The sequence below is a fragment of the Falco peregrinus genome, chromosome 7 (assembly GCF_023634155.1).
Source record: "Falco peregrinus isolate bFalPer1 chromosome 7, bFalPer1.pri, whole genome shotgun sequence".
Lineage (NCBI taxonomy): Eukaryota > Metazoa > Chordata > Aves > Falconiformes > Falconidae > Falco > Falco peregrinus.
This window is the reverse complement of record NC_073727.1, coordinates 75059813-75074722: the sequence shown is the minus strand read 5'-3', so window position 1 is coordinate 75074722 and position 14910 is coordinate 75059813. Positions and strand designations below refer to the sequence as shown.

Here is a 14910-nt window from a genome sequence, read left to right as displayed (position 1 = left end):
AGCACGTTATTAAATTGCCTGTTGGGAGAAAATCTTGGATAAATATAACCTATAGCAAATGCATACTTCAAGCTAAATTCTAATGAAATTGATTTACATTTGCTCCAGCGGTAGACACTTTAAGTGCGTAATAGCTTCAATTCTGTAACGCGGGGCTGCGGGAGCTGGGGAGAGGTGCGGCAGGGCATTCCTGGGCAGGGCTGGCCCCTTCGCCTCGGGCCCGCCGGGAGCTCCTGCGCTCGCTCCCGCAGCGCTCAGCAGCGTGGCCGGACATGTGCAGCGCGGGGCTGGCGGCCGTGCCCGCTCGCGGATGCTCCGCTCGCATCCCCAGGGGGGTGCACCGTGCACCGCGCCGCAGGGCGCCTCCCCGCCGCCGGCGGAGCGCGGAGGGCCCAGGGGCGCGGGGATGGCGCTCGGTGCTCCGCGGGGCCGCCGGGCTGGGGGGGAGCGGGCGGAGCCGCCGCCTCGGCCCCGCCCGCGGCCTCAGCACCGCGGACAGCGCCCGCCGGCCGGGAGGCGCGTGGCGGCGCGTGGCGGCGCGGCGGGCACACGCAGGGACAGGGAGTGACAGCGGGCGCGCGGCCAGAGCCCCACGCAGGGGCACGGCCACGCCACGCGCGGCCGCTGCCGGACGCGGTGCAGACGCGGCCACAGCACCCCCGCTGGCACGCGCCCGCCGCCGTGCACCGACGAACACGCACGCAGATACGCGCGCGCGCAGGCACAGAGGCCCACGCAGGGACGCGGGTGTGCACGCGCACAGTCGCGCACTGAGACACGGGTGCACACACAGGCACGGGGGCACTAACGCAAGCGCACGCTCTCACACACAGAGCAACACCCAGGCCGACACGCATCGGCGCGGCGCACACGCGCGGGCACAGCGCCCCCGCCGCGGGGCACAGGCACAGTCGCGCAGCGACGCGCCGGCACGGCCACACGCGCGCACGCCTGCACGTCCGCAGCGACCGGGCGCGCACGCACACGCATCACACGTGCTCTGCGCCCGCCGACACGCGGGAACAGGCGCCCAGAGACGCACACGGAGCTGCACACGGGCACGCGCGCAGACGCGCACAGACCGCCGCGCGCGCGGGTGTGCACAGACGTGCGCGCAAACCCACGCGCGCGCAAACCCACACGCGCGCACTCACTCGCTCACGCACTCACACCCGCACTTTCGTCCCCGCCCCTCTCCCCTTCACGCGCGCCCCCCGCCCCGCCCCGGCCGCCCTGGGCCGCCCACCCGTCGACAGCCAATCGCGTGGCCATCCTGCCGCCCGGGCCGCGCCCGGCGGTGTGCAACCGCCAATAGGAGCGGGAGGGCGGGGCGCGCATCGTCCCGCCTCCCTAGTTAAGGCCGCCGGTGAGAGAAGGCGGCTCACTGACGGGAGGGGGGGCGGGGGGGGGGAAAGGCAGCGCGAGGCGCGCGGACAGCGGCACGCGCCGACCCGCGCACGCCCCCGCCCCCGCGCGGCGTAAGACGGAGGCGGCGCCGGGGCCGTGGAGGGCAGCGCCCCGCCGCGGGAGGGGCGGCCGGCGAGGCGCGGCGCACCTGCGAGCCGCGGGGGGCCGAGGGGGGCGGGCGACGAGAGGCGACCGGAGGCGCGGAGCGAGCCGGCGCCCGCGCAGCCCGCCCCGGCGTGCCCAGGCGCCGCGGCCCCGAGGCGATGGAGCAGGAGAAGTACCTGCCCGAGCTGATGGCCGAGAAGGACAGCCTGGACCCCTCCTTTGTTCACGCGATGCGCCTCCTCGCAGACGGTAAGGCTCTGCTCCCGCCCGCCGCGGCCCAACGGCCGCCGCCACGGCGCCGCTGCCCCGGCCTGGGGCGCTCCGCGGGGCGAGGGTCGCCCTCCGGCTCGGCATTCGGTGGCCGGGCGGCGGCCGCGCTCCCGCTCAGCCCTGGAGCCCGGGCGGCCGGCGGGCGGGCGCCCCGCCGAGCGGGGACCTGGCCACGCGTGGACGGGGAGAGGCCCCCTGCCGGGCCGGGCAGCGGCAGCCGGTGCAGCTTGGGTGCCCCGGAGCCTCCGCCGGACCCCGCTCCGGGCTCCTCGCTGGGCGGCCCCTCTGAGGGGAGCGGCGGCTTGTTGGCCCCGCGCTGGAAGTGCCTTCCGTGGCTGGTCGGTGGGGGTGCATCCCGCTGCCGCGGCGGGGTAGCCTCAGCGGGGAGGGCTTCCGTGGCTCCCGGCTTCACTTAGGCAGAGGCAGGTTTCTCATTAAACTCGTTATATTTTGCTTCCCGTGTTTAAGTAATAACGTTGATACGGTAGTACTATTGCACCGTTAACGTGGCACCGTTTTAGCTGACTACACGGTGTCAGGCATCGATTGTGTATGGCTTATCAATACCGTGACACTGTCTCACCCAGGACGTGATGATTTTCTCTTCGTTCCGTATAGTGATCCAGAATATACTGCGTGGAACATCTTGTTTTTCGCTGTAATTCACTCTGCTTTCTTTGCTTTAGTTGAACTACTTCAACTGGAGATTCTTGTAAAAGTTTATAATTCAGTCCCTCTCTTAATAACTAACTGCTCAATATAGTTATTGAGTGCAGGCCTTGAGGTACAGCATTTCAACTTTTTCAGAAGCGTAGCCCAGTAAGTTCCCCTTATATTTCTCTTTCTTCTGAGGTATATAACGCTAATTTCAAAAAACCCTAGTTGGAAGATTCCAAAGCCGAAACCTGATGTCAAAAAGTAGTAAAGAACGATGCCTAAATCAAGACAGCCTATCAAGCCCTTAAATGAGACTGAGGCAAAGAAATATATATTTAGGCCCTTGAGAGAGTCACAAATTCAAATAAAGTGACATTCAGAGATGGTGAATAATTTCTTAAGTTTTGTTATGTCTTAAGGAAAGTCATAGCTAATTAAAACTTATAATGCTAGCAGTAAGCATCTTTCTCTGTCAGTAGTCTTTATATTGTATTTCCTTGATATAAGTTTTATTGATTGCAAATGAAGATACTGAGTCCAGGTTTTGTTAGAGTGCTCCTGATAGCTTGGAAATGCGGTATGAATACCAACACATTTAGTACACTTTTGTCACGGCTGCTTTGCTGCTGAAGAGGTAGCCACACTACTTTTTACAGTTGTTTTTCGAATAAACATCCTATAAACAAAGTCCTTATTTCTTACAGGGGTGTATTTTTTGCACCTTGCAGTTCAATCTTTTCCCAGAGGGGGGAGGTATCTACTGAGAGTATGTGTATATGTATGGCAAAGAAAGGAAATGCTCGAAGGACGAAATACAAAGCATGCAAAGTAGTTAAAAAGAGAGTAAAATAGGTGTTCCTAGGCATCAAGTGTACGCAGAAATGGCATTTTGGGAAACTGTGACACTGAATAAATTATTAGTTTTCTCATTCTTTCTTAGTATAACTAGGGCTACATATATTTCAGTGGATTTTTAAAAGATGAAGGTGTGTTGTATGTTGGGAATGCTAATGTCAGATTCCCACCAGATACCTGGCATTATCTTTCAAAACACCATCTGTCAAGCTTTCTAGAGATTCGTTTTAGAGTCTAACATGTGACGGCTGTTAAAAACACTTTCATCAAGGTAAGAGTATAACTACTTAAGGAAACAAGAAAGAATTAATGCACTGGTTGCTGCTGGGTATAAATAGAAAGGAAATGTATAGAACTGGCAGTTTTTGTTGGGTGCCAGAAGAACATGGGACAGTGGCGCAAGAACTTTGTAATACTGTATTTCTAGGATATGCCCACAATGAAGCGATGTTTTGAGACTATGGATTTTTTGTTGTTTAAAATACAATGTATGATCAGTTACATACACAACAATAGCATCCAGGTGTTATTTTTAGGGTATACTAAGTTGTTCAGACTACCAGCAAATTTTGTATAAGATATGTAAGTGTAGATCTGAAGGTTTTTGCTTCAGAGTGGAGAGCCTCAAGCATTTGCTTTGACTTCAAAGTGCTGTGCTTTGTCATGTCAGTTGCTAGAACCTGAGGTTGAGAATCAGAATATCTCAGGTTGAAAGGGACCCGTAAGGGCCATTGAGTCCAACTGCTGCTGTGTGAAACTACAGAAGGACACGCAAGTGATAATCATTCCAGAAAGAGGGTTTAAATTTATGACACTGGATTTACTTGAAAGGTAACAACTCATGTTTTTCCCTGTTCGGGTGTGTTTGCTTGCTTTTTTTGGCTTTGTTTGTTTGTCTTGGTGTGTTTTTCCCTGTTCTTGTGTGTGTCTGCTTGCTTTTTTTTGGCTTTGTTTGTCTTGGTGTGTTTATTTTAAAAACAACAAATTCCTTAGGTTTTTAACATGTAGGTCTGTTCCTTACAAGTTGACCTGTGTCAGGTGCATACTTGAGTAAGTAGCTATTTACCCCTCAGCACTGAGGGATGAAAAGAAATTATTTACTTTAGTCCTTGTCTGGGTTAGAGCCTCGGTGGTGCAGTGTGTGGTGAAACCCACAGAAAAGAGACATTTCCTGTGCAGGGAATGTGCATACTTGCCAAACAGCACAAAGGTGGGGAAAAAGGTACTAGCGCTTCTTAGAGAAAGCATGCAACAAGTAATTTCTCTAAAAATCACCAAGGGAATCCGTGGTGGATTCTGAAAATGAACCCAGTCTCTAAATGACTAATCAGACGATACTTTTATTTCCCCCTGGGTCATTACGTGTTTCATATAGACGTAGCTCCTACCTGATTATTACACTATTAGAAATTGAAAAGCCATTCATAAGTCATCTGTTAGAAGAACTTGTGAAGTTGTGAATGGTTGGTGGTATTTAGCTCAGTCAGTATTAGTTTACTGAAACCTCTGCAAAGTGTATTGAACTTACTTATTCTGATCATATAATCAAAATTGAAAACAAAAGACCTCTTTTAATTAAAACAGGTAGCCAAACCCTAAAGAATAGGCACATCTCCATCTGTTGGAGAGGGCTTTTCTGTAGGAACTGAACAATTTTGTGTACCAGGCTGTTTTAAGAGCTGGAAGAATCACACCATTTCATGGATAATTTTAAACAATTTTAATGTAGACTGGTTACAGGTAGTTATTTTCTTAGATAAGGTTGTACTGCTTCCAGTCAGGAGATATCCTGATCAGTGTATGAGGTCAGATAATGCTTGGTCAGATGAAAAATGTCAAAGTGAAGAGAGTGAGCCAGTACCTTCTGTACCTAATATATGCTTATGCCACAGCACACTCTAAAGCTCCAGTGAGAACTGAGAATTGTTATAGTGCTACTTCCTACCATGGTAGCTAATGAGCTGCTTGTATGTGTTATTTTTGCACGTATGTAAATATTTATTGCTTTGTGTAAGATGTCTATGATTATGAATATAAAAATCAGTGTGTGACTTTAGCTGTGAAGGTGTGGATGACATAGAAAGCTATAATCACCTGGAAATGTTTGGTAGTTCAAAACTTGTGTTATATCAGTGTTAATTTTAATAAGCTAAAGTGTCAGCTAATTGTCTATGTACTTTTTGGGACAAGCAAATTTTATATATATGTGTCTGTGTATTTATAATGGAATATCTCGTATAGTATATTATTAAAGCCAGCTATGTGTTTTGTAATATAAACGTAAAGGAAAAAGACCTATTGGAAAGAGCTGGCCGAAGTAAGAGCATCTCTCCCCATGGAAATAAAAGCATTACTTGGGTAATGAGGTAGGTAATTTCTCTCTGTGTAATGACAGTACAGTTGACCTCAGACTTTCAGTTGGCATTCTGAAGGCAATGAGAATCAGGCCTTTAACTTCAATCTCGAGTTAAGTTTCTAGATGATTCCATGTGGTATAGCAGGAGTTTGTGAAACCTCCAGTTGTGTCAATTAGACTGATAGAGCTCAGCATCATAAAGCTCCTTGTAGGAACAGGGTGTGATTATTCAAAAGGTATATAATCACTTAGCCTTTACACTCAAAGGCCGTTAGTACAGTCTTTCATACAAGCCTGCAATAATTGTTCTAGCTAGTCTGAAAACTGTTGATGTAATGCAAATTCATTTTGTCTTATATTCAGGATTTCAACTAATCTGTTGGTTTATAGTGTTTTGGATTTCTTTGGACTCTTGAAGATTCATTTGCTTTTCATACAGGAAGGCAGATTTAGTTCATAAGTGTATGTTTCTATTAAAAACCTGGGGCAATAATAAGATTGTGATATGGAAAGTGTCTTGGCAGTGTAGAATATGACAACCATATCCTTAGTCCAAGGTGTGAAAGGCTGCTGGTCAGGTCTGTGACCTGCTGAAGTCAGGCCTCTGATACTTTTAAATTTTTATCAAATTTTCCATTGAAAACTACTTATGAGAATATGCTTGCAACTTTATCAGTTTGCTCTGTCTAAACAAGCCTTTGGATGAAAATAAGATTAATGTAAAATGTTAATATAAAATCACACATTAATATTAATCTATGAGCAGTCACTTTTTTGCTTATTGTTTCTTTTTTTCCTGATGTTTACATCAGGTGAGAAGAAATCTCGGTTCACAAAATAGTTTGTATTAATCATTATTTACTTTGCTGTCCCAAGAAATGCACTGCAAATAACTTGAAGATGAATCAGGAAACATGCTAATGTTTAAAGCATGTATTTTAGATACTGCAGTTCCATTAGAAGCTAGGTTTATATGTCTGTCATTTCGATCTTTTCCAATAAAAAAAGGAGTAATACCAGTGCAAACTCTAAATGAATACAAGGTACTTATGATTTCTATAAAACAGCAATGTGCTAGGCATTACAGACTTGTTTCAAAGCTCACTAAGGTTAATGGGAATCTTTCTATTGCCATTAGTGGGCTATCAGGCAGTCCTTATACAAATATAATATATTAACTATTGCAGCTAATGTCTTTGTAATTATGTAAATCAGTACAATGCAGGGTTTAGAATTGGGTTTTGTCTTTTAATTTCTTATTTAATGTGAATAGCTTTTTTTTTCTTGGTGTGACAACACTGTATGTGTTCATAATCTTAGGAAGTGTTTTGTATTGCAGAATGTAATGCAGATGAATCCCAGGTGATAGCTGGATTTAGTGAGAACAAAATACTATAAAATGTTAAAATAAGTATAACAAAGCAACCTTTCTAAGTGTTTATATGAACTCTAAGTTGTTAATCATAAAAGGTGAGCTTGCCTAAGAGGAGGGGAAAAAAATAGACGTGATAGAAAAGAAATAAATCTCTTCCTTTCAGGTATCTGGAGCAGCTTAGGACCATTTGATCTGTGATCTTAGAAAACATGTACTTTGAAACACAGTAAATTCTCTTGCAAAGAGGGAAAAATACAAATGTAGCAACTGAAGGTTAGATTCAGATACCCTTGTGTAAAAAAAAAAAAAAAATATATATATATAGTTCTTCACTCTTTAAATGGTGCTATTTGAATAAGTGGAGCTGCTTAAGGTGTAATTCAGTGCCAACAGCAGTATTTCATAGAATCATTTACATTGGAAAGGACCTTTGAGATCATCAAGTCCAACTGTTAACTCATGATTACCAAGTCCATTGCTAAACCATGGTCCTAAGGACAGCATCTACACATTTTGCATTTTAGGGAAGGTCAAAGGCATTTGCTGAGGCTCATCTGCATGGCCATAGCCTCATCAAGGGAGTGCGCTGCATTTCCACAATATGAATGTTTTCCTTGGAAGGAGGAGCATTTATTATTTGTCCTGGGAATTCTTTTAGTAAATTTGTTTCCTAGTCTCCTTGGTGTATCCATTCAGGGAACACCTGTTGTAATTGTCTGTCTCTCTTCCTTTAGGCCTCAAAGGAGGTATTTTTAAACTCAAGAAATTGGAAAATCGATAATATTTATAGTCAGTACCAAGAGAAGGCAGAATATCTGGATAGCAGAGTAGGAAATCCTAGTCAGCTGTGAACTTCCCGCCGAACACCTGTGTAATGTATAGAACGGAGTGGCCATTCCTAACCAGGAGGTGGCATGATTGGGCACCACATGCCGAACTAGTTTCCTATCCTAGCACCTTCTGGGAAAGGGCTAGTCTGGCCCAACAGATGTATCAAGTACTTGTGCACAGGACGCATGCTTTTCTCCTTTAAGCAGTATGCAGACAATATATACTGACAACCAGATTTGATATAGCATGCTGGGCTGTTTAATAGTCTATAAAATCTGATGTGGTCAGTAGTGACCAGGGTGTGAGTCTCCTAAGAAAAGCTAAACATCTACCTAGCCCACCAAAGCAATGCCATCAGAGTAAAACAGTTCCTCCATGACATTTGACCACACAGGTTTCAAGCTCAAAGTAGATGTGCTGGGTCTTAGTTTAGAACACGTAAATGTAGCAGTTTAGTAGTTCCTCTCCAAGCTTTACTAAAATAAGGATACATATGCCTTTTTGTGCTTTGCAGCTGTGCTGTAGACAAAACCTACTGCCTAGGTAAAACAGTGTTTTCCTGACCTGCGGGGTCACCGCAGTTATCCAGCACTTCAGGGTAAGAGTACCTTTTCAAGAACAAGCACTTTTTAACAGTTTAAATTTAAATAACTTTTATCTGACAAACTGCTGAATTTGAAGGAAAATTCAGTGTCCTCATAGCTGACCTCAGAATATACATTTTTCTTTAAAAAAACTTTAGAGAGCATTTCAATAATAGGGAAACTGTTTTCCTGAAGGATTTGAAGTGTTACTAAAGAATGCAAGATAGGAAAAAAAATGATGTTTTGCAGGCTGATCCTGCCTAAGCAATGTGAAGGTGTGCATTCCTCTTTTGTGCACCTTGCAGTTCTCAGTCCTTAGATGGGTATTGTAGCACAGGGTTAGGAAAATCAGCCCACCGTATCAGAGTAAAGTGAGGAAGCGGACAGTTTTTAAAATGGAGTGTATAAAGTAGGGAACTTTATTGATGCTACAGTGTAGTCTTTGGCTGTATAAACAAGTTAGAACTGTGCAGTCTGACCAGAAAAATGGAAAGCCTTGACACTTGAGTGAAGGTCTGAGGTGCATAGCACATGGGGTTTTGACTTGATTCTTCCTTGTATTATGTACCTTCAGAGAATACCTTCTAAAACTTCCATCTGTAAGATGTAGACTAATACTGAATTTCATTCTAATCTTGAGATCTCCAAGTGAAAAGAACTTTATAAGAAATGTGTATTATTCTTATTGCTTTTAATACTAAATTATTCTTCTTACATTTGCAGGCAGAAATAATCCTGGTTATTATAGTCCTCTGTAAATCCTGTCATATTTTAATTAGAATCCTGCTGGAGATGAGTATTGTTATTTCCTTATCCTAAAAAATACTGGAACTAATAAAAACTGTGAAGAAAAATTACTTGAGACTTTCAGCAGATTAAAAATGTTCAAATCCGCCCCCCCCTCCCCCAAACAAAACAACAAAAAAACCCCACTGCCACCTGCAAAAAAAAAAAAAACAAAACCAAAAAAAACCAAAAAACCCAACCAAAACCAAAGACACACACACACACCCCGGAATAACTTGTGCCTGTTCCTGATTTTGCAAGTTTTGCTGTTAAAGTAGACATTATTAGTTTGAACACTGAAAAAATTTTCAAGTGAAACTCATAATGATGCTAATATAGTAATAGTGAAGATCATCCACATTTAAGTAAGATGATACAAAGTTTTGATGGTCATATATGGCTGCATGTGATAGAACCAAAGACATCTTTAAAACTTCAAATGCTCTGCTGGAAGTGGGCATTCCTGTTTGTTGCTCTTGAGTTAGCGTGATCCAAAGCCTAAAAGATACAGGGCAGGTCGCTGCTGCCTTTGATTTTCTCTGCACCTGCTGAAGTGTTCATCAGATACTCTAGCAGCATCTGTTTCTTGTTGCAAAGGTTACACCAAAGGATGTAAACCTCAAAAGCTTTTGATTTATAAAACACTTTGAATTCTGGGAATTGATGAAGCTATTGGAAAAAGTAATACTTTGTCTTAGTCTATAAAAGATTTCTTAAAATCTACATTCTTCCTTTTATCTCTGCTTTGGATCTAGAAGGAAAAGAATTCTACTGCTTTTATAGTGGAAGCAGTTTAGGTTTGCTAACTGGTGAAGGTAGGTATATCTTCAGCAAAACCAAAAAATTAGGGATTTCAGCAAAACCAACCCCCCCTCCTGGCTAATAATCAACTGCCAAAGAGCAGCGCTGTGAGTTAAAGGAAAAACAGTTTTCTCAGGAGGTGTAAGCACTGGAGAAAGAAAACAAATCCCCTCTTGGCATATTCCCCTAGTTTTAATGCTCCCTAGGATTCAAATGTATGTTTCAAAGCTCCCTTTCAAACACTTGAAGTTAAAGAACTTGCCAGGAAATCAGGGACTGGGACTGTGTGTGTAAGTTTTGAAAATGGCTCGTTGGTGCTGAATTAATTTAGTTACCTTCTTACCTCTCATGGTATAAATTTTTATGGTCTGTTTCTGATAATGTAGGCTCATATTGCTGACTTTTGTGAATATTTCTAAGCAAACTTGTTTCTCGCATATTATACTTTTTGAGATCGCAGTAAGAACTTCCTAGTGTCATCTGGGGGTTGTGCCATGTATCCTCTGGGGTCAAAGTGTGAGCTCTAGCTGGGGAAAGAGTGAGACTTTATTCTTCCTGAATAGTAAGGACTATGCTGATTTGCTGCAGCTATGAAGGTGGCTCATTGACATTCCAATTTGCAAACTAATTTTTTCCCCAGTTTTGTTGAAAAGGGCAGCACCAAAACTCTAAAGTGACTTACTGTCTTTTGTGTTGACATTTGAAGGGTAAATTAAGGAATGATAAAGTCAAGGTTAATTCCAAGAGACCTTTCTCCCTTCCTGTCTTCAGATAGCCATTCAAAAGGAAGAGTTAATTTTGGTAAATAATTTCTATTATCCTGGTGTATCCATAGGACTGTAGAGCTATCTAATAGATTTAGCTTTCGCACAGATACTTATTTGCAATTATTTCACTAATATTTGTGTGGAGAGTAGTGGGCTTTATTTTTGCCCATTGTAAAATTTGAAAACTTCTTCCCTACACTTATAGATGAAGTTAAATAGATGAATCATATATCCGTTTATTGTTACGCTGAAATACCATTGGCAGGTAGTCTGCCATATTGAATTTTTATACTTTGTGGACACTTTTTCTTGATCCTGTGCACTCCTATGTAATAAGATCATTTTGTCTCTGTAAATGAGCTATAGCAGAATGTCCTGTAATTTATTCTATTTATTTGGTTTATTAGGGGTCTTCCAGATGCTGTGTTTCTGCTGTTACTGGGGTCGTTGGTTTATTCTTTACTTGCTGCAAATGGTTTAGTGGAAACTCTAAGAAATCAGGTTGTGCAAAATCCTTTCAGAAATATTCTAGTGAGAGTGGAAAAGCAAAGGGATCTGTAGATCAGCAGGGAATATGGGAAGACAGGTGCTCATGTTACCTGTTTTGTTATAATTTTTTTCTGGAAGACTAAACTGCAAGATAATCTAGATATACAATAGTTTCTGTTGAGCTGTGCATGATAAAAGGTGTTCATGCAGTACCAGCTCGTTAAGAATACACAAACCATCTGTTCCAGCATGAAATTACTCTTGTGCCCCAAAGTGTGTGAATAATCCAGAATATGTCAAGTGCAAGTGAGAAGACTTAAGGTTTTTTCCACTGCTACAAAGTGTGTGGCTTTTTTTTTCTCATCAGGAATGTTTATACTTAACTATCCAAGTGCTGCTTGTAGTGGAAGGAGATACCTTCATCAGAAAGCAGAAATGGACCAGCTTGGTTTAGGCACAAAGCATGAGCTTGATGTGATTCTGCATCCATCCAGACACTTAAGAAGTCCAGAGATGGAGATAGAAAGAAAATAAAAGCTAGTACCAACTTTTGGCTGCAACTTGCCAGTTCTTGACAGTGCATCTCTGTCCCTTCTCACAGCCTGTAACGGTTTTTTTTATAAATAATGAAAAAGTAGGATGAAGAGAGGAAAGAATGGGGAAAAGGAAGAGAAAATGCAGGAAAGGTGGAAAAAGGAGTGAAAAACAATGGAAGATTTTAAGAGAAGTGGAGAAGAGGATGCAGTACAGAAAAGGCTATAGAGAAGAAAATCAAAATAATAAAATGAAGAGTCAAATTCTGGTTTAACAGGTGTAAAATATTCAGTTACTTTAGCTCTAAGAAACTGATGAAAGCTAGAAATATTGAACCTTGAATAAGGACTTCTGGAAGCTTTTAATTAAGTTTTAATCAAAATGGGTAGATAAAAGTAGCTGCTAGTAAGCATTTGAAAATGCTGTTGGCTATTTAAGAAAAACTGAAATGAAGGTCAACTCTTTCTGAAAAGCTTCTGAGCACAATCGTATAATTTTGATACTATTCTGTTTTATATGTTCAGAGATGCACTATAAGTGTCTGCCATACGTATATATGTATTAAACTATGCAGTAAACACAACATTCTATTTTGCAGAGATGTTCCAATTTTATACTAAACAGCAACTGAGATCTTCCTTGTAGTAATATTTAGTCTTTTTGGAATACTGCGGTTAGCCAGCTAATAGTTTATTTATACTTTTTATTTTAAAAGGCAGTACTGTAATATGGAACAGGCTGAAGTTTTAGATGTTTCTTTCTTTCTTTACATAATAGAGCCTTCATATTTTGTATTGGAGTGTACTAGTGTTATAGGCTGTGAACTTGGAATTTTAATTACTTATATCAGTGGTCTTCTCTTTAGAGATGAGGAGGATTGTCCAGGTTCTGCCATTTTAGTGCTGCTCTTCCAGCTTGTTCCTTTGCATTGCCTTCCCCGGGTAACTGATGCCTGACGCCTCCCTCAGCCTTCCTCCAAGCAGCTAAAATAATTAGTGAACTTCTCACCCTTGGCCACTTTAATTCTGTTTTATACTCTTCTATTCTCAGAAGCATCGTGAAGAGGAGGAGGTGTTTTGCTTTTTTTTTTTTTTTTCCATGGAGGCTTGAGCTGGGAGTAAAGCTGGCAGCTTTACTGGAGAAGGATGTCAGATGTTGAGCAGAAGGCGTTATGGTGAGGAAAAAGACAGATGACTGGATAGTGTGTCTTTAGGAGAGAGGAGGATTGGTTGTTGGGGGAGCTTGGAAAGAGCAGAACACTTGGAAGATGTTGAAATGAAAATTAAACCTTATACTTTAATGCTTTAAAGGGCATAATATTTTTCTAAGGGATATACTTCACTGGCTATATACTCTACTTAATCATGCAAGCAGATAAATAGTTACTGAGTGTGTATGTTCTTTTTCTACCAAAAAAGAAGTGGTGTATAGAATACAATAGCAGTAGAGCAGTGCACTATCTTAGGGAAAAATCTTTACTTCCATCATTTTATTATTCATGTTTTAGGCCATAACCTTTTGTCCATAGCCCAGTGTATGGATAATTCAGTGTAATGCTAGTGCTGCTTTGAAAAGAAGATGGTATTTTCATGGTGATGCATACTTCAAGGCTGACTGTTCCAGAAGTAGTGACTGCTGTATGTTTTACATCCGTAGAGATAAACTTAGGTGCTGGGATTTCCAAGCATTCTGATATATCCTGCAAATTAATTTTAATTTATCTCTGGCAGAAATGTGGTTCAAAGTAAGCAAATATTACCACACCTAGAATTACTCAATAACTTCTGAGGCCAAGGATGAGATGATGGTGAACACTTCATCCAGCCTTATGTGGCTTCACAGAAGGAAGGTTAGATATCATAGAAATGTAGAATGGCTTGGCTTGGAAGGGACCTTAAACATCATCTAGTTCCAGCTCCCCTACCATGGGCAGGGACACCTTCCACTAGACCAGGTTGCTCAAAACTCCATCCAACCTGGCCCCTGAACACTTGCAGGGAGGGAGCATCCACAACTCCTGTGGGCAACTCATTCCAGTGTCTCACCACCCTCACAGTAAAGAATTTCTTTCTAATACCTAATCTAAATCTATCCTCTTTCACTTCAAAGCCATTACCCCTTGTCCTATCACTACATGCCCTTATAAAAAGTTCCTCTCCAGCTTTCTTGTGGGCCCCTTTTAGGTACCAGAAGGCTGCTATGAGGTCTGTGCAGAGCCTTCTCTTCTTGCAACTGAAGAACACAGACTCTGTCAGCCTGTCTTCATAGGAGAAATGCTCCAGTACTCTGATCATCTTTGTGGCCTTCCTCTGGGCTTGTTCCAACAGGTCCATGGCCTTTTTATGTTGAGGGCTCCAGAGCTGAATATAGTACTCCAGCTAGGGACTCACGAGAGCAGAGAAGAGTGGGAAAATCACCTCCCTTGACCTGCTGACCACACTTCTTTTGATGTAGTCCAGGATATTGTTGGCTTTTTTGCAAGTGCACATGGCTGGGTCATGTTGAGCTTTTTGTCCACCAGCAACCCCAAGTCATCCTTCTCAGGGCTGCTCTCCATCAATTCTCTGCCCAGCCTGTATTTGTACTTGGGATTGCCCCAACCCGCAGGCAGGACCTTGCACTTCACCTTAATGAACTGCATGAGGTTCGCACAGGCCTACTCTCAAGCCTGTCAAGGTTCTTCTGAATGGCATCCCTTCCCTCCAGCACGGTGACCACCCCACGACATGGCTTGCCCTTAGTGAAGCCATGTTGGCTGTCACCAGTCACCTCCTTATTTTCCCTGTGACAGTTACCAGGAGGATCTGCTCCATGATCCTGCGGGGCACTGAGGTGGGACAGACTGGCCTGTAGTTTCCTGAGTCTTCCTTATTTCTTTTTTTTTTTTTTAAATGGAGGTTACACTTTGTCTTTTCCAGTCCATGGGAACTTTACCATACTGTCACAGCTTGTCAAATACGATGGACAGTGGCTTAGCCATTTAATCTGCTAGTTCCCTCAGGACCCATGCTGCATCTCATCAGGTCTCATGGACTTGTGCCCCTTCAGATTCCTTAGATGGTCTTGAACCTGATCTTCTACAGTGGGTGGTTC

At 43.5% G+C, this 14910-nt stretch overlaps 1 protein-coding gene across 6 annotated transcripts in view; it reads left to right on the top strand.

The window, feature by feature from the left end:
• The first annotated feature begins 1359 nt into the window (after nt 1-1359).
• Nucleotides 1360-14910, top strand: part of KHDRBS2 (KH RNA binding domain containing, signal transduction associated 2) — a 393310-nt gene continuing 379759 nt past the window's right edge. For all 6 annotated transcript variants that reach the window (XR_008748216.1, XR_008748214.1, XR_008748217.1 and 3 more), the window contains exon 1: nt 1360-1761. Coding sequence is in view for 1 of the 6 variants with exons in the window: in XM_055811149.1 (XP_055667124.1) it covers nt 1671-1761 (91 nt within the window). In the remaining 5 variants the exon portion in view is untranslated. The remainder of the gene's footprint in view (nt 1762-14910) is intronic.